At 38.6% G+C, this 19,810-nt stretch overlaps 1 protein-coding gene across 42 annotated transcripts in view; it reads right to left on the bottom strand.

Annotated features, from left to right (window-relative positions):
• CELF4 (CUGBP Elav-like family member 4) overlaps positions 1-19,810 on the bottom strand; it is a 555,840-nt gene that overhangs the window by 127,480 nt on the left and 408,550 nt on the right. For 27 of the 42 annotated variants that reach the window (XM_074203826.1, XM_074203850.1, XM_074203865.1 and 24 more), the window contains exon 3: positions 9,164-9,212. In XM_074203826.1, coding sequence (XP_074059927.1) covers positions 9,164-9,212 — 49 coding nt within the window. Of the gene's footprint in view, positions 1-9,148; positions 9,213-19,810 lie in introns of all 42 variants that reach the window. The other 15 variants (XM_074203839.1, XM_074203856.1, XM_074203836.1 and 12 more) reach the window with 2 other exon arrangements.

Here is a 19,810-nt window from a genome sequence, read left to right as displayed (position 1 = left end):
GTGCTGGTGTTACCCTAGTTGCCATTCAGTCAAATGTCATGCCCCATGATGGACACTAGAGGAAAAATGCTTAGAATTGATGTGGTCTCTGACCTCATGTAACTTAGATTCTTGTAGAGGAATAAGAAGAATTCACACATCAATACACACTCAATGGTAACATAAGATAAATGCCACTGAGTTGCAAAGTGCTCTGTGAGGTCTATGGGGAACTGACTAGGAGAGTCATGTCAGCCTTCTTGAAAGGGGCTGTATTAAGCCCAATATTGGAACTGGTCTTAAAAGAATGGGGAAGATTTCAACAATGAAAGAGAAGACTATATTCCAGTCACAGGAAACAGGGTGACCAAATATTCTGAGATAAGGAAAACAAAGGTGGGGGGTATAGAGGAATAGGTAGGTGGGAGAGTGCTACAGAATAATTGGCTCATGTATAGACTATGTGGATGAGAATAAAAGGAGGTAGGACTAGAAAAGTAGGGTGGCATCACACTGTACTGTAGGGGACAATGAAACAAAAGTCAGTTTCTGTGGCATCTCAGTAAAATGATCCCTGATATACTAAGTCTGTTAATATACCACCATCACCACAAGACTATGGAATTTCTCTTTTAGAAGCATACCTGTAGACTTTGACTTTTTCCCCTTCTTTCTTTTCAGAGGAGGGAGAGTGTTATCTTCCCAAGACCCTTTTAGTCAGTCAGTCAAGATACAAAGTCATCTTTTTAGAGTTTGTGGAGGACCTAACGGGTATTTACTATGTACACACACACACACACACACACACACACACACACACAAAATTGTAAGTAGCAGCCCCCAAACATGCTAAATGTGATTGAATGCAAGTACTAGTCTTTTAAAATCTTCTACATTTTCTAGTCCTCTCTCACAGATTTTCTGGAGGTTAATCTATTTAGGGTATATAGTTTCTGGGTGAGTTTCTCACTTGTCTTCTCTCAAACTTTCACACCTTTTCAATTGACTACCTCCCTACCCTCAATCATCCCACCTGTATCAAAATAATAGATCTAGCTGCCTCTCAATGTCTCACACCTTTCCTACCCCAGCATTTTAAACATAGCATCTATATTACTACCAGCAATAATATATTCATTATGAATCTTCTCTACCCAGAATCAAACATTCTTCTGTCTACATATGACCCATATAGCCCATATTCAAGCTATTCTACCTAGTTCAGGAGGAACAATTTCATTTCTGAATTGCCAATTCGCCTTGTGATTGCACCTACTCCATCCAGACAGAAGTACTCTCAAATCTACAACAATAAGGAGGGGAAATAATTCTCCATAGCTAGTTTAAAATGTACTTCTCTAGATAAGATATAAGAAACAATTGTAAAATAATACAAAATAGAATATAATCAGGCATGAGAGTCTGTGATTCAAACTATAATAGTTTAGAGCAGAGAGAGATTAGTATAGATTGGAATAGCCTGGAAAAGCATACTGGAAGGGGTAGAATTTGAATTGATTCTTTAAGAATGAATGGGATTTAGATATGGAAGGGTCTGCATTTAAGGTCAGTGAACAGCACAAGTGAAACTAAAAAGGTTAGAATGATTCTGGTATGTGTAGAGAACGCTAAAGATAGCAACTTGGCTTAAAGCAGAGATTTACTTCAAGAGGCTTGTCCAGAGAGTCCTAGATTGTCTCCAAATGACAATTTAAAATTCCCTGGGCCACCCACCATCAAAAGAAAGAGTCATGGATTTGATATTCAAAGATACTAATGTATTCATAATTCATCCCTTCCTTAGCTTTTGTGATTTCTTAGCCCTTTATCTTCAGTGATGTAGACCTATCCATCTATCCTTGGATCACCTATCAGTGGTCCAAGACCAGTGGATGAAGTAGGGAAGTATAGAGTCTATGCTTCTCTCTCCATATAGTGCACAGCCCAGGTGGCTTGATGGGGTTGAAGGGATGACCGAGGGTGAAGGTGATGGTTAAGGGTGATGTACTATTTCTAATTATCCACACTAATGTCTCTGGATCTATAGTCTGACTTCTGATCCCATCATTCAACTAAAGCTGCTCTCTCCAAAATTACCAAAGATCTCTTAACTGCCAAATGAGCTTTTCTCAGGTCTCATCCTTTGCAGTTTTTGACTACTTCTTTCCTCCTGGATACTTTATCTTCTTTTGCTTTTGTTTGTTGTTGTTGTTTTGTGACACCTCTCTCTCCTGTATCTTCTCCCTATCTCCTTCTCACCTTCTTTTACAGGATCTTCATTTTCATCACACCTACTAACTGTAGTTTTTCCCCAAGGCTCTTCTCTAGGCCTACTTCTCTTTTCCCTCTATATTATCTTGTTTGATTACCTCATAAGTCCCAAAGGATTCAATTAGCATCTCTATGTAGATGATTCCCAGATATTTGACTCTCTCTCTGAGCTCCAGTACTTAATTACCCACTGCCTTTTGGACATCTTCAATTGGATGTCCCAATACATATCTCAAAGGCAACATATCCAAAACAGATCTCATTATCTTTCCTTCCAAGCATTCTTCTGTTTCCAACTTTGCTGTTACTGAAGAAGTAATCCATCACCATCCTTCCAGTCCCAGGTAGGAAACTTTGGTGTCACCTTCATTTCTTCACTTCCACTGTACAATACTCCATGCCTCTTCACTGACTAGTTCCCATATCTGGAATGTTCTTTCTTCTTACCTCCTCCTCCTTCTAGTTTCTCTGGCTTCCTTAAAGACTCAGTTCAAATTTTGCATTTTTCAGGAGTCCTTTTTTGGTTTTCCCAACTGCTAATGTCATATTACCTTCCTTCTACTCTGCATATGTTCATATGCACCTAGTTATTTTCATGTCTTCAGAAACAGAGAAACATAGGAAGATAGAAGAGAGACACAGAGATGAATAGGTAGGAAAAGTTGGGAATGATGACTGATATAAATACAACAATGTAAGCCAGCAGTAGTGTGATATGGCAACCATGAAAGTTTCTGTCATCATAGTAGACATTTAAAAACAACCCATAACAACCTTGCTCTTGGGAACAACAGGTGATCATTTTTCTGTTCTCTGCTCCAGTCAAAGCAGAGTAGAGGAGGAGTATTGTATTTATTTGTGGAATTCCATTTTAGGAAGGGTACTGATAAGAAAAAACATTTAGAGGCTAGGGAGTGGTGTGGTGAGAGACTTGAAAATGAGACCACAAGAGGATTGACTGAAGGAATCTGCTAATGCCTAGCTAGGTGAAGGAGATAAGATCTTTGAAGGATGATGTAGAGAATTAGAGCTCTGAGGTCAGGAATCTCTAAATCCACCCCCTTTTTTTTTCTTTAGCTACTCCCTATGACTGGAATGTTCTCTCTGTGTTTCCAGGCTTGCTCTTGGGAGTCTCTTCCCTAGGCCTCCTCATTAGGAATAGCTTTGGGTTTACACTTCAAACAGTACTTTCTCTGCACCTCTCTAATGAACTCATCATTTAATATCGTGTATTACCTAAACTTTGTATCTCCCCAAGTGCCTAACACAGTGCCTTGCACATAATAATTAATATTCTTGTATGAATTTATCCTTTCTCTTTCACTTGTAAACAAGGGATTTGGAGTATTGGAAGAAGATATCAATAAATTGAACTTAAACTGAATTGGAGTTTTTGGGACTGGATAAGTTATCTAGACTGGCTTCAAGGATAAATGCCTTTCAATTTAGGGGAAGAAAGGTCTTAGGATCACAGAAATTAGGACCTTAGAGATCATCTGTTCCAACCCCCCACTTTTTACAGATGAAGAAACTGAGTCTGAAGAAAGTGAAATGACATACTCTGGCTCACACAGATATTAAGTAGAACTACAGGGATTCAAACCTAAGTCCTTCAAGCCTAAATCAATGGTTCTTTCTACCACATTGCTCTGTTAAGATTGCATCCATCTTGGTACTGGAAAAGTTTCCCAACCTAACTTTGATCAGTGCCTGAAATTCTGCCATTAGAATTTTATTTTATTTTATTTTATTCTTATTATTTTTATTTAATTTTATTTTTTGGCTCAAACATGATCCTATTTCAGCTTACTTACTTACTCTTTGGAGGTGGGGAGGAAGAAGGACTTTGTAAAGTGGGGGGGAAGAAGACACAGAGAGGGGGAGGAGTGTAGGGCCTCCAACTTCATAATTTTTTAAGATCTCCCCTATGTATGTTTTGGGTTATGTTTCAGGCTTTTGTATATTGGAGTGTATGCCCATAAAGTTGTTGGTGTTGGGTTTTTGAGTGCTCTTGGACTGTGTGTGTGTGTGTGTGTGTGTGTGTGTGTGTGTGTGTGTGTTTTGGGGTTGTGTTTTGCTGCACCTTGAGGGCACTGAAGGAGAAGGAACTGTTATTCTGGATTTTATGGGGAGGGCATGTAGAAAGAGGTTAATTCTGGTTGTTCCTCAGCAGAGGAGAGGGCTTTGTGAGTATGGAGGAGAAAGAATAAACCAACTTTTAGTTATAACTGATGACTTTTAGTCATCATAAATCTGGAAAGGATTTATGTTGAACAAGGATGAAGGTGAGGTGGGGATGGGAGGTGTTTTTTGCCACTAGCAGAAGTAATATGGCTTTCTTGACCTCAGGAGTTGGGCTAGGGAGTCTGAGTGATGGGAGCCTTGGTAGTGGGTGGCCTCTCCATTGTTATCTTGCTGTCCTTGAAAGAACATGCATTTTTTTTAATTAAAAAAATTCTGCTGATTCTCTATGAAGCCCAATCAATTTATTCTTCACTAGGGACCTCTCCAGAGCTGACTGAATCTATTCTTGGAGGCAACAGTCCCAGGATATAGTCCACAACTGCTCTCTGCCTTCTGGGAAAAGATATATAAGAGACCCACTAAGTGGGGATGGGGACTGACTTTTCTAAGACTTCATTAAACATTCCCACTTAGAAATGTTCCTTGGCCACATGACCATTCTGAAGTATCACATATTTACATCAGTGAAAAGTTCTTACCTTCCTTTCAAACCAATGAAAATAGTAAATGGGAAAAAATTTCATTCCATATCTCATAGGGCCCATGAATACAGAGGTCAAAATGTAGGGCAGAGGAGGAGGTCAACAAATTGAATTAGGTGCCTATCCAGTCTGGTTAACTTCACATAGAGAAAAATCCAAATACTTAGCAACATGCTACATTGACCAGAGCACAGACTCTGGAGTCAGATGTCTTCAGTTCAAATCTACCTTTGATTGCTTTATTTTCTTGGGCATGTCAGTTACTTTACTTTCCTGAGCCTGAGGTCCCTCTGATTAAATAACAGGATTGGACTAGATGACTTCTGAGGCTTCTTTCATCTCGAGATCTATGATTCTATGGTTTTATAATCCCAGATAAAGACTTCCTATCTCTTTCTACAGATGATACCTTGAAAAGCAGCTCAGAGGGGACCCTAGTCATGGACTGACCTAATACTCTTGGCTATAGATAGAATATTTACTTATAAACACTTGGCTAGCAGTCATTTCCAGAAACTAAGTAGATGGAAAATACATAAAAATAGCAACCCAACAACAAACCATCATTGCATTTCTTCCCTCTTCTGACCTGGTGGAGAGATGAGCACATTTAGCCTCTAATCATTCAATGTGAATGGGTTTCCTTTGGACACCAACCTATCTTATAGGAAGAGGTGGTGTGTAAGAGAGAAGCAGATCATGTTGGAGACAAATCTTACTGCAATGTCCATTCTACTCTGGTCAGTTCTTATACCTTCAAAAATTGGATCCAAGGTCAAATGCCAAGGTCTGGCTCAATTCCCCTTGGCAGACTTAAGGAAAACTAATTGGGAGGAAAAGAAGACATGTAACAAAGAAGCAAGGAAGACAGGTGGATTAGAGGACTATCCATCCCACCTTGGGGTAGTAGTAGCTCTTAAGTTATGCAGTTGCTAAGTTCTGAATCATGGCTCCACTGTTACCAAATAGGAAAGTCAAAACAAGAAGGATCAAAAGATTAGAGTTGGAAGGGACCTAAAGGGTTATTTATTCCAGTCCCCTCATTTTTATAGATGGGGAAACTTAAACTCAGAGGGATGATATGATTTGCCCAAGGTCACAGAACAAGTAAGTAGCAGGAAAAGTTGTTGAATTCAGGTTTTCTGAATGAAGTCCACAGCTCTTGTCACACGTATTCATTGTGTTCCTTTTTCCTTTGTCTTCTTTCCCTTGCTCCCTCTGCACCTTAACCTATTTCCAATTCTACTATTCTTCCTCCTTTATTTCTACCTTCTCTTCTCCTTTATCCCTTCTCTCTTCTTAACTCTTCCTTCTCCATTTTCCTTCTCTCTTCTCTCTCTCTTTAATTTTTCCCTTCCCAAACCTCTTCTTTCTCCTCATTTCTTTCTTACCCTTTTCCCAAATAACACACAGGTTATCCATTCAATTGTCCCATTTTGTTTATTCTCTTTTAATCATAATTTCCTCTCCTTTCACTTAAAATATTTAACTATATATTATATTATTTTAAAACCAACTTGCCTTTCTTTTTTTTTGGTAATAGTCATGTGGTAATAACTCAGAACAATATTTCTATTTAATTTCTATTTAATATTGAATAAGCAATTAATAGATAAAGGTTTATGTTTGATTTTATTCCTCCTCTTCGTGTGTGTGTGTGTGTGTGTGTGTGTGTGTGTGTGTGTGTGTGTGTGTATGCTTCTCTCAGTAAAGAACAAAAGAGCTGATTAATCTGATTTGGGGCAAGTGTCAGAGGCAGTAGATATATGGGAGAAAGGAGATGAGGTTAGCAAGTTAGAAACTTTTGTGTCCAAGGGGAGGGAAGGAAAATGCATTTAGTTTGGAGCAGGGTGAAACCCAGTTTAATAAAAGAGATTATGTATAGTCTTTCCAAATGAGTAGGTCATAGATAGGACCTTTTATATAAAGTCAAACACCAACAACTTGGTCTGGCCTTCTAGGATCTACCTTCTGACTATCAACCTACTACCCCTCCCAGTACCTCCACCCCACATTATTTCTCATTGTTCCTCCAGATGCTTCCTCCCTCCTAGCCAGGCCAACTTGCTCACTCTCCCTAACATATAACATGTGCTTTTCTGCCTTTGTGCTTTTGATAATGTATTGTCTGGTCTGAAATGTCCTTCCCTTCCTTCTATGCTGCTCATTCCAAACCTTATACATTCTCAAAATCTAGTTCAAAGTCCATCTCTTTCAGGAAGTCCTTTCTGATAAAGATAGTGATGACAACAACAAATATGTACATAGCATTTTAAGGTCTGTAAAGTGCTTTGAATATTTCATTTGATTTGATGACCCATATGTTTATGGATAATATAGAGCATATATTTTATTTCTGATGACACAAATGATGGTGAACTTTTCTTATCATTTATCATTAGGTGGCTCAGGAGATAGTTCCTTGAATCAGGAAGACTCGAGTTCAAATCTAGCCTCAGGTATTTATTAGTTTGTGACTCTGGACAGGATACTTAAACCAAAGATCTAAAGTAGGGGTGTCCAACCTTTTAGTTCTTCTGGGTAGTATTGTCCAACAAAAACTTGCCAAGGACTGCATACAGAATTTAATATGGACTCAATGGAATTTAATATGAAAGAGCTAAAAGATTGGATACCCCTTTAGACAGGAGATTAGAATATTATCATCATAATAGCCCTGACTTCTGGCTTGGAGGGGCCTGAGGAATGGTCTTAGTATCTTTGTTGTTCCACTTATAAATTTTTCTACATTGGCACCTTAGCTCCCTTTTTTGGTTCTAAACTCTTCCTAAACCTATTTCTGTTCTCAGGCTAGATTTCCTTCTGGGGGAACAAATTCTCTGAATTCAGGCTTTTTGAAAAGAAGAATAGCCCAGGATTGAATCTAAAGTTCATTCTCCTAACCACTGGGTGGGAATATTAGAGACTTAGAGCCATTGTGGTAGTCTGGAGAACAAGGCCACCTCCTTTCCCCTTATTTGTGTATAGGGCCTTCACTCTGTATACCTCTGCTTTTATTAATCCATTCAACTATTTCATACTTGACTTAATTCTACTGCCCTAAATCCTTTTTTCTAGTCCTTTTCTATCTCCCCTGAAAACCATTTACCAAACCTACCTCCACATTTTAGGTAAACATGATCAGATTATGTTTGAGGGGAGGAAGAGTATCTTTTGTTTCATACCTTTGTCTAATGAAATCCAGTCCAATACTAACCACCTCAATCACAACAGCTCATAAACACCCCACCCCCTTGCCCCAAACCATAGAACATCAGAGCTGGAATGAACCTTTGAGGTCCTCTAGTCCAAATCCCTCATTTTACAGAAGAAGAAACTGAGGCCCAGAGAAGTGACATAATTTATCTTAGATCCTATTGAGGGTTAGTGGCAAAACAAGGACTTGAACTCAGGGCTCTTGATTCTTAATCCAAAGCTCTTTCCAAAGATTTTTCTTGCCTAGGACAGGGATCCTAGCATTATAATCACAGTAGGTTTTTCATCAGGGAGCAATTGCCCAGGCTACCTTTAGACATCCCTGGGGAGGGATGAAGAGGTAGGTGGGCAAAGAAATGAGACCCAAGGTTGGAGAAAAAAGGGTAGGAATATGGGGGTGACCAAGTCACAAACAGTCCCACAGAAATCACAAGTGTTGGGTAGCATGACTATTCATTCACAGTAAGTCCCAAATCCTCTCCCACTTCCTGTCTCAAATCTTAGTCTTCCACAACCCTAATCTGCCCTTCCCTTTCCAAATTCTTTCCCTTCTTGTCTCTTCCCTCCAACCTCTCTCCCCTCTTTCTCCAAAGCAACCACCCATTCTGAAACTTTCATCATCATCCCTCATCTCCCTCCCACCACCAACCCACCCAAACCTCCCAGGTCAAAGGACAGAACTTTCCTCTCTTCTAGGGACTCTCTTCTAGTCCCATACAAGGGAGATATATAGCCAAAGCCAAGACTAGCCTATAAGGTAGAGAGGCACAAATGTGGGTGGAATTCCACAATTTTCAGCCCACCCCAGAGTTCTAGTGCTCAGGCTTTTCACCCTGATGTTCCAGGTATAGGGTGCTCAAGGACCAGGACCTGGACCAGTGATGGTGGTGCTGATGGGTCAAAGTCTTGCCCATGGGGAGACCTAGATAACTGAGCCTTTGGGTACAAGGGCCAACACAGATGTCTACTACCTCCTCGGCTCTCGCTGTCCGCAGGCTTCACTTGGATGGGCCTGTTCATCTGCAAAGAAAAACACAGGAGAGAAATGGTTAGCACTGGACATCAGGTCAATCAATCAGTCAATAAGCATTTATATATGCATTATATGCCTGGAACTATTAAGGGTTGAAGTTACCAAAAAGGGTAAAAAAAAGGCAATTCTTGCCTACAAGGAGCTTACAAGTTAATAGAGGAGATAATGTGCAAACATGTATATATAAATATATGTGCAAATGAATTATGTAAATGTAAATAAATTTAAATGTAATATATTTGATAAATTAAAAATAATCCTCAGAGGGAAGGCATAATTAATCAATCAATGAACATTTACTAAGCACCTACTTTGAGTCAAACAGTTCTAAATGTTGGGGGGGTACAAAAAGAGGCAAAAAGATATTCTTGCCCTCAAGGAGCTTATAGTTTAATGAATAGTAAATAAGAATTAAGAAGGGTTGGGAAAGGCTTCAGTGCAAGATAAGACTTTAGCTGGGGCTTGAAGGAAGTCAACATTGATTGCATTAGAAAGGGAGATCCAGAAAATTTGGGCAGGGGAAACAATCTACTGTAAGCTAAGATTTTGGATTTCACCATGACAATGACAATGACATTTTTACCTCAGAGCTACACAGACACTGGAGAATCACACACTCATAGATACAAACATATAAATAAATATACAATGCATATACACTCAACATACATATGCATAAGTGCACACATACACAGTAGTTTTCCATTTTTCTTTGCTCACAGCCCAATATTAATCTTTGCAAGGAGGAATCATGGTACACTGTGAAAGAATTGGATGGGGTCTTTACAATCATTCAATTTATGTGATTCAGCTAGAGAACTCCAGGCCCACTCATATACCTTTGAAGATCCTTTGAGAACCACTGATCTGCTTCCACAGACACAGAGATCTACCCTTGTGGAAAGCCAACTTGCTTGTATATGCACACACACACATCTACATAGACACAAACATTTATATTTCAAGCATAGTCTTTTACATAGGTTTGGTGGCTGTGGTTACATTATTTTAGGAACTACATCCTCTAGGACCTCAGTGATAGATTTATGTTCCCCTCCCTTTGGGCTTTACACCTTACTCCTGCCCTGCAACAGACTTTTCCTCCCACATTATGTCATTATCAAGAGTTTAAATAACTATTATCCTTCTGAAGACAAAAGGCTATTGAGCAGCTCCCAGCTATCAAGTCCTTTCTCCTTATTTCCTTTCCCTTCCCTCTCTGACTCAGTAACTGAATACATATGAAGAGCATATCTGAGCAGATATGTTCAGTGATTAGAGATTTAAGGAGTTCCAGGTCGAAAAATTAATATGCTTATGAGCTCAAAAGCCAAATTTTAAAGAGGCAAACACCATTTTCCAGCCACAGTCTGTTTTCCTAACTTAAGTCACAGACTTATCACAACACCTGCCACAGCCTGAGCATACTAACTTTGATAATAAATTAACCCTGAGTTTAGTTGAGGGGACTGATTAATTTTTTTTCTTTTTTGCAGATTGACTCCTAACCCTAATCAGAAACCAACTGTGACCCCAGCAGATTGCTGCTAAATGTGCCAACAATTTGCCTCTTGCCCCATCCTTCTTTTTTTCACCTAGATGTGCCTATCATTTTGAAGAGTGGGAATGATTCTGTGCAGCCCAAAGCTATTGTTGAGGGTATATTTCAGAGAGTATTCACTCTGCTGCGCAAATGTGAGAAAACACCTTGGGAGTAATTCTCTGGGCTGATTTCCCCATGACTGTCTGCTTCTTCTTGGGGATTTAGTGAAATGACTTGCTCTCAGTTCTGAGAAACATGTGAAGATCTATAGGAACTGATGCAGCTTAGAAAAAAAAAAGTAAAACCAATAGCCAAAGTGATTCTAGTCATGTAAACAACTCTGAAAGATAGCTGAGCTCTGGTTAATTGTAATGACCAGACTTCCATTCCAAAGAACAGATGATGAATTCTGCCTCCCCATCCCACCACCGTGGCAGAGAAGTAGGAGATGTGGGGTTCACAATGTCACATACACCATCAGATAAAGTCTCAGTATTGGTTAGTTTTGCATAACTACTTCTTTGTCACAAATGTATCTGGATCATTTCAGATATGGCCGATGTCCCAAGGTAGCATGAGTCATTGTTCCCTGCCCTGCTGTCCAGAGGCAGTTCCATATGGAGTGAAAGGGGGCTGAGATTGCCCAGGTTAAGTGCTGCAGGATCCTTACTGATTGTTTTCTATGTGATGGCTAAGTAACTATCTTATCTAGCTATATGTATATGTTTATATAAGTATGTGTTTACATATGCAGGCATTTAACATATATATACATACATATATATATGTATCAGGAAATGATTAGGGAAACAAATCATTAAACTTTAGAAATAAGATGGTCAGATTAGATAATCTTTATGGTTGGTTTTGGGATGAAACTGGATCTGTACCATTTTAAGATGGGCTCTATCCTTAGAAAGCTTGTAGTGTGATTTGGAACACAAGACTCATGGATATGATACTATCATAGGGAGAACAGTACAGGAGGAGAGTGTAAGATCCTGTGCGAGAGATTCTGGACTAATTTCCTGGCTGTAGATATACTGACCTGGTGAGGGATCTAAAGAGAACTATGGCTTTACTCTGGCAGAGTGAGGGATATTTCTAGGTCCCTTCCATCTCAGAGATTGTATAAGGAAGAAAAAAGCAAAAGTAATGAGTTGTTTCATTTTCATGGCTTAGTAAAGTGCTAGGAACAGAGTGTCTAATAATTGCTAGTTGGTTGACTACCATTACCCCCGCCCCCCCCCCCCCCCCCCAGCATTCCAGGGCTTCCACACTTTCAGAGGGTGGAGAGCAGAGAACAGAGAGAAGTAGAAAGAGGAAGAGAAAAGATGTGAATATACCTTGAAACCAGAGCATTTCTGGTATTTAGATTCTATCATGGAATAGAAGGTTGCTAGATCAGGGATTCTTAAGGGAAGGTTACAGGAATATTAAGAAAAACCTTTATTTTCCTAAATGTATTTGAATATGAATAATTTTCTTTGCAATTCTAAGTATTTTATCTTATGTCTTTAAAACATTATTCTGAGAAGGGGTTTATAGGATTTGCCAGACTACTAAAGGGGTACATGGACTAAAAGTTCCCTAAATATTTAAGGAATAAAAAACTTGATAAGGGTCCCAAGAAGTAGTAATGTGGTAGGTTGAGGATACTGTGCAAAGCTTAAAACAGGAAGAGGAAATGTCTGTCCTAAGGAATGAAAAAGAGAACCTTGTCTGAGAAATGGGTTTTGAGTCAGTGTAGAGGAATCAAGTGGCCTTGTAAAGGGAGGGTCAGAGTACTGGGTTGGGCTTCCAGTAGAGACTGGTTAATAATTGTATATGAGTGCATGTCAGGATCCTGTAGGGATCCCTGGCAACTTAGGGCAATGGAAATAATGCTGAACTTGGTAGCGATGGGACCTGAAGTCAAGACCCAACTCAGCCCCTTCTTAGCTTTATGATTTTGAATAAGTCATTTAACTACTCTAAGAGCAGTATCTTCATCTGAAAATTGAGGGAATTGGATTAGGTCTAAGATATACTTCCACTCTAGCTAATTATTCTGAGGACTCAAGACTTGTGGTAAGGATCTGAAATCAAAGCATAGACTGAGTTCAGATAAGAAGTGGAAGATTTGGGGAAGAGGGACCATCATCTTAGATATACATTTTGATAGACTCAAGTTCTTTAATAAGGTGATTTCAGGGAATTGCCTTGAAATGGAGAATAGAAGCCTGGGAGTGGTAGGAATATTAGAATTCTAGCATAAAATTTGCAGGGCTAAACGAATGATTATTTTATACCTTTTAAGCTAGTAGAGATGCTAAAAGATGGAAAATATTATCAGAGTGGAAGAGGGAAGACAGGTTTACTAATTCACCTGTGGTAGAGCTGAGAATTGGTTTGACAACTGGAAAACAATTGGGAATTATACAAGAAAAGTTACAAAATTGTTCATATCTATTGACCTAGATATTTGTTTATACTCTGATTTAAAGATCTTGCTACTAGAACTATAGCGCAAGTCAGTTATTGACAGCAAGAATAGATCCATATATACAAAAGTGTCCCTCTCAGCATAATTTTTGGAAACAAAAAAATATGTCCATTGATTAGGGGAATGACTGAACAAATTATGCTATATAGATATAATGGAATGTTAACACTCTATAAAAATGATGAATAACAATAATCCAGGAGGAAAACGTTGAAAGATTTGTATGAAGTTATGTAGAGTAAAGAAAGTAGAACCAAAAGAACAAAATAAACAATAGCTTCCACAATGTAAAAAAGGTCATTATGGAGGGAAAGTAAAGTAGTTAATGGCAACAACAATGTTAGTACCATACAGACAAACTTAAAGGTTGCACTGCATCCAGTCTTTTCTGTTAACAATAGATAAACTGACTTTGTAAAGGGATTTGTTTGGTCTCTGTTATCTCAAATCAAAATGTCAATACTTTTTTTTTTAATTAACAGAAAAGCAACAAAAAAAGCCCAAAAAGAATTAGCAAAGTTAGAACCTAAATCCTTCAGTTGAATCCTGGATGGGGGAAAGATTGGCTTGGGAGGAGAGGTAAATGCTTGATGTTCAAACATTTGGTATATTGCTTGTCTTTTGGGGTATGGGAAACAATTTTGCAGGAGTAGAGCTTTGCCCATAAGAAAGTCAAATCATTTGGTCAAAGGACTTTGAGTTTAATACTGGCTAAGACAATGGGCATGACCCCAGAGCAAGTTCCTGCTTTTTAATAAAAATTGATTTAATATTTATTTATTTGTTTATTTATTCACTTATTTATTCACTCATTTATTTATTCACACATTTATTTATTTGTTTGTTTGTTAGGTTTTTGCAAGGCAAATGACATTAAGTGGCTTGCCCAAGGCCACACAGCTAGGTAATTATTAATTGTCTGAAGCCGGATTTGAACTCAGGTACTCCTAAATCCAGGGCCGGTGCTCTATCTACTGCACCACCTAGCCACCCCCGATTTAATTTTTAAATGTGATTGATCTTTATATCTAGAAGTGTCCAGAGCAAGCCAATTGATCAATCACCCAGCATTCAACAAGTGCATACTATGTACCAGAAACTATGCTAATCATTGGAAATATAAATATTTTTGAAATGTAACTGCTGTCAAGAAGATAAGGGTCCATATAGAAGTATATATAGGATTTACATTAAAAAGAATAAGTAAATAAGTGCAAGATATTTGAAAGGGATAGTACAAGAATTGGAGGGATTAAGGATGCATGAAAAAGGAAATTGCTTGAGCTTTTGAGAAGGATTCTGCAAATTATCTTCCTTTCTGCTTTGGCCTCTTGCTCTGATTAGCTTAAAATTATGTGATTTTTAAGGAAAGAGCTTGGACCTCCTATTGGTGGAGATGAGGAGAAATAATAAATATAGTGTGAGACTTTAAGGCATCTGTGGTAAACAGAGTAAACTTAGCTAATTGTCAGGTGAGGGAGTCTTCTAAGGGACGAACTTGATTTAAGCAGAGACTAGGGTATTTTGGTTGTTGTTCCAGATAAAAAAATGGAAGGGGGAGCATAAGGGAGTCTGAGACAAAGTCCAGATCAGGATCGGGAATAGATGCAAGCTGTCCTTTGGAAAGTTTTTTGCCAAATACAGATATGTGCTATTAATCTCATATTGTGATATAATAAATGTTAGATACTTTGAACTATCTCATTGTGTATTAAGAAAATAAAAAAGCAAAACAACAACAACAACAAAAACAAACCCCCCCAAACTTTTAAATAGGAGACGGGATTTTGTTTGATTTTCCTTCTTTCTACCCGAAGTCTTTTCTCCATCCTTCTGCAATCAAAGCCCTCCACATTCAATTGCTCTGGGAAATCTTTCTTTTCTTTTCTTTTTTTTTTTGTTGGTTGTTGTTGTTGTTGTTGTTGTTATTGTTGTGTTGTGGTTTTTTTCGATACACTTAAAGAAAAATTGTGATTTTTTTTTTCCATAAGTGCTTTTGCTTTGCTCTCATCTTCTGTACCTTCCCATGTAAAAAAAAAAATTAATATTTAAGCAAAACCAAGCTAGGGAACTTCTGAAAGCATGGCATTGTGGACAGTCTTAATTTGAGAATGAGAAGATCTGGGTTTGAGTGTGATCTTTACCCATGTGATCCTGAACTTATCATTGTACTCTCAAAGATTTCTCTTTCTCATCTTCAAAATAAGGATTAACATTTGATCTGTCTAGATTTCAGGGTACTCATGAGTAAAAGGTTTTGTAAACCATCAAAGATTATTATAAATTTGAGCTTTTATTTTTTCACACTTTTTCTCTGTCCTGTAATATGTTCTGCTTGAATCACATACTCTAGTCCTTTTATTCAGTATCAAGTTGCTTAATATATATACATGCATATGTGTACATACATGTATATATGTACATGTGTGTATATATGTATTTCTGGATATAGATTCCTATGATTGGGAGCTTCTTGAAGGCAGGAAATATATATTTTCATTTTAAAACACTCAGGAAAAAAAATAGACACACTGAAAAGGAATTGTTTTCTTATCTGTTCCTCCCTTGGAGTCTCCAGCTTCTGTTCTCTGTGTCATTGTGCTGTCCCATATTGAGAAAGGAGTGAAACAAGAAGTCACACATCAAAATTGATTAACAAGTAAATGAATGATTGAATATTCCTGGTGATAAACCCATTTGACAATCCCTTGGCAGAGCCAAGAGAAAAATGCTGTGGGTGGGAAACCAAGCAACCAAAAAGAGATTTTTTTGGATGTGAAAGACAACAATTCCAGGGAGAAACATGGAAAGAACCCAGAAAAAGAAAAGATTGAATTCCTTTGTTTTGTGTATGGCAAACCTTTGAGTCTTTGCTTCCACTACCTTTTGAGGGGAGGAGCTGGGAGGCACCTCAAGATGAGCAGGCCCTCAGTGGGAAAAAGAGAACGATCCGAGATTTTGAGGGAGGGTCCTCCAACATCAGGCCATTACTGGTTTCCTCCTTCCTAGCTCCCTCATTAGCCTTGGATGAAAGGCACCAGTTGTCTTTACTTTGCCCAACCTTCTGATCTGTCTGATCTGGCTGGACTTTGTCATTGCCACTCCTTCACCCCAGTTCACCCTCCTTTCCTGGAATACCCACGAAAAGCTGTTCCTTCCTCTCTGCTAAGCCACATTTCTTCTGTATATCTCTAAAAAATAAAAACAAAACCCATCAACTTCTTGGACCTTCTCCAAGTCACCCAGATTTCCCCAATTCTACTTCTAATCTCTCTGACCCAAACTCATAAAGTGTAAGTCTGGAATGGACCTTAGAAATCATCTTGTTCAACTCCTTCATTTTACAGATGAGACAACTGAGTCCCAAAGAAGTGAAGTGACTTACAGGGCCACAGAGTGTGCTGGTAAATAGCGCAACAAGAATTCAGGTACAGATCCTCTAATTGCAAAGCCAATGCCCCCTCTCCTTCCCCCATTTATTTACTCCATTTACTTCCTTCCTTCCTTTCTCTCTCTCTCTCTCTCTCTCTCTCTCTCTCTCTCTCTCTCTCTCTCTCTCTCCCTCCCCCTCTCTTTTTCCTCTCTCTCTTCCTTTCAATCCTTCTCTCCCTTCCTCCTTTTCTTTCTCTCCATCTTTTTCTTTCTCCCTCCATCTCATTCTTTCTTTCTCCCTCCATCTCTTTTTCTTTCTCTCTATTTCTCTCTTTTTCTTTCTTTCTCCTTTCTCTTTCTTTCTTTCTCTCTTTCTTTCTCTTTCTCTCTATCTCTTTCTTTCTCTCTCTTTCTTTTTCTTCCTTCCTTCCTTTTTTCCCTCTCCTCTCCTCTCCTCTCCTCTCCTCTCCTCTCCTCTCCTCTCCTCTCCTCTCCTCTCCTCTCCTCTCCTCTCCTCTCCTCTCCTCTCCTCTCCTCTCCTCTCTCCTTTCTTTTCCTTTCCTTCTCACTACCCAACTCTAGGAAGGCTCAAATTCCAGCAGTGAAATCTTCCCTATAGTAGGGAAGTTCTTCATATAAGTAGTTCCTTATATACTGAATCTTTCTTTCTCCCCATCACTTGGGTTTCAGAGATTGGTTCTCTTTCTTTCACCCGTGTTAGACACTCAGGTTCTGTATCCCCTACTTCTAATTGACTGATTCCTCCCAGGATCTCCATTTTATGAAAAGGAAAAAGTCAGAACAAATTTGTCTTTATTCCTCTTCAGGCTCCACTTCTATCTCTCCAGACTTTCTCTACCATTCTCCTGGATTGATACTTTCCTTACCATTCCCTCTTTCAGTTTCTTTTTATGCATTAGCTAGCTACCATTAGACTATAAGAATCTTGATGGTAGGGTCTGTTTTTCTTTCATTCTATAAATGTATTCTCAGAACAAGCATTTTGTAAAGCACTCAAAACAATCTTTTTTAACTTGCCTTGACTGGTGGATGACTTTGCACAAAACACTTGACCTTCCTAAACCTGTTTCCTCTACTATATTTTTTCAGTTGTAAATTTATATTCCTTACCACTCTTGGGAGGGAGGGATCTGGGGTCAGGATGGGAGAGGAGGGAAGTAAGGAAGAACTAAGGAAACCCAACTCTTAAGTCTCAGGCTTTCTTCCTGCATGGAGAGGGAGGGCAAGGCACCAGGAATTATCAGATGAAAGCATCATGATCATCAGAGCTGAAAACAACATTAGAAACCATCTAGTCTGAGGCCAGACAGGATTTGAACCCATGTCCTCTGATTCTCAAACCAATGTTGACTCTACTACATTGTACTACCTGAGTTTGAATCTTGCATTGCTGCAACCTGTGTAATTTTGGGCTTAGTTTTTTCCTATACCTCAGTTTTTTCATCCTTATCCAGTCACATGAGGGTTGGATAGATCAGGGATTCTTAGCCTTTGGCTTAGGACCTTGTTTAATACACACACACACTTTCAGCAACTAGATTTCAATGTAATTACTTTTCTTTGTAATACTATGCATTTTATTTTATACACTTAAAAGTATCATACTGAAAAGGGCTCATTTACTAGATTGCTTCTAGAATGGAATACAAAATCCTCCGTCTGGCATTCAAAGTCTTTTGTAGCTTATCACCACATCACCTCCAAATCTTCTGGCATTTTTCTAACCTACACTCTCTCTCCACTTACCTTTCCATACCCAGTACTCTGCAGTTGGCACAGGTCTCTGTTGCTCTTCTGCTCCTCAAACAAGAAAATTCATCTCCTGACCCCAGTCATTTTCACTGGCTATTTAGCCCATGTCTGGAATTCTCTCTCTCCTCATCTCACTTCCTGTATTTTCTGACTTCTTTCAAATCTCAGCTAAAATTTTACCTTCTACAGGAAATCTTAATCCTGGTATATTCCTTCTGTTGGTTATTTTCAATTTATACTGTACATAGTTTTTTGTATGTTGTCTTCCCCATTTTAGACTGAGTTTCTTGAGATCAGAGACTGTCTTTTACCTTTCTTTGTATCTTAGCACAGTCCCTGGAATATGAATAGTCAATAAGTGTTTATTCACTAACTGGTAGACTTTTATCCAGAATATTTCCCATAGACTGCTGGACCTAAAAAATCTGACTTCAGACACTTACTAGCTATATGACCCTGGGCAAGTCATTTAACATATGGCAGCCTCCATTTCTTCATTTGTAAAATGAAGATAGTAATAATACTTTCTTTCTGGGGTTGTTGTGAGAATAAAATGAGATCACATTTGTAAAGCACTTTGCAAACCATAAAGCACAATATAATTGCTAGTCATTATCATCATCATCATCATCATCATCATCTCAGTTCAGATTCCTTTTTCTCCATCTAGAAAGCCTATAAATGGAACTTGATGGGAAGTGCAAGAGGTGGTGCTAGGAAGTGACAAAGAAAGGAGAGAAGAAAATAACTGCTCTATCCCATGGAGTATTGGTAAATACTTAAAATCCTGGATCCCTGTAAACAAATATATGCTATTAAAGTTAATTTTCTAGGTGGTTTAGTGTATGGAGAGCCATGTCTGGAGTCAAGAAGACACGAGTTCAAATCTGGTCTCATACACTTACTAGCTGTGTGATACTAGGTAGATCATTTAACCCTGTTTGCCTCACTTTTCTCACTTGTAAAATGAGGTGGAAAAGGAAATCACAAACTCCAGTATCTTTGCCAAGAAAACCTCAAATGGGTTCATAACTGAACAAGAGCACTACTGATATCTTCTCTTTTTCTTAAGCATAAGCAATCAACAAAATAATAATTGGCTCTAGAGCTGATAGTCTGGGAAGCAACAAATACAATTATTATTATTACCCTATTTTATAGCTGAAGGAACTTATTCAGGATTCCTCATGAGCATAGAACTAGAGTCAGGATTTGAAATGGCATCTTCTGACTAATAAATCTCATATGCACAGTACAACCATTAAGAGCCAGAGGCATGTCCTAGATCCTAGTTAGATGGAGAGGTGATGAAGCTGAGGGTTAAGAACATCTGGGGTGTCAGCTTCCAGACCAGCCTCAGAGACTGTTCCAAGGCAAAAACAGTAGTTTTCAGATGGGCAGTCACTTGGAGT

Source organism: Macrotis lagotis, chromosome X, assembly GCF_037893015.1.
Source record: "Macrotis lagotis isolate mMagLag1 chromosome X, bilby.v1.9.chrom.fasta, whole genome shotgun sequence".
Taxonomy (NCBI): domain Eukaryota; kingdom Metazoa; phylum Chordata; class Mammalia; order Peramelemorphia; family Peramelidae; genus Macrotis; species Macrotis lagotis.
The sequence above is the reverse complement of the archived record's forward strand: the minus strand, read 5'-3'. Positions and strand labels throughout refer to the sequence as shown.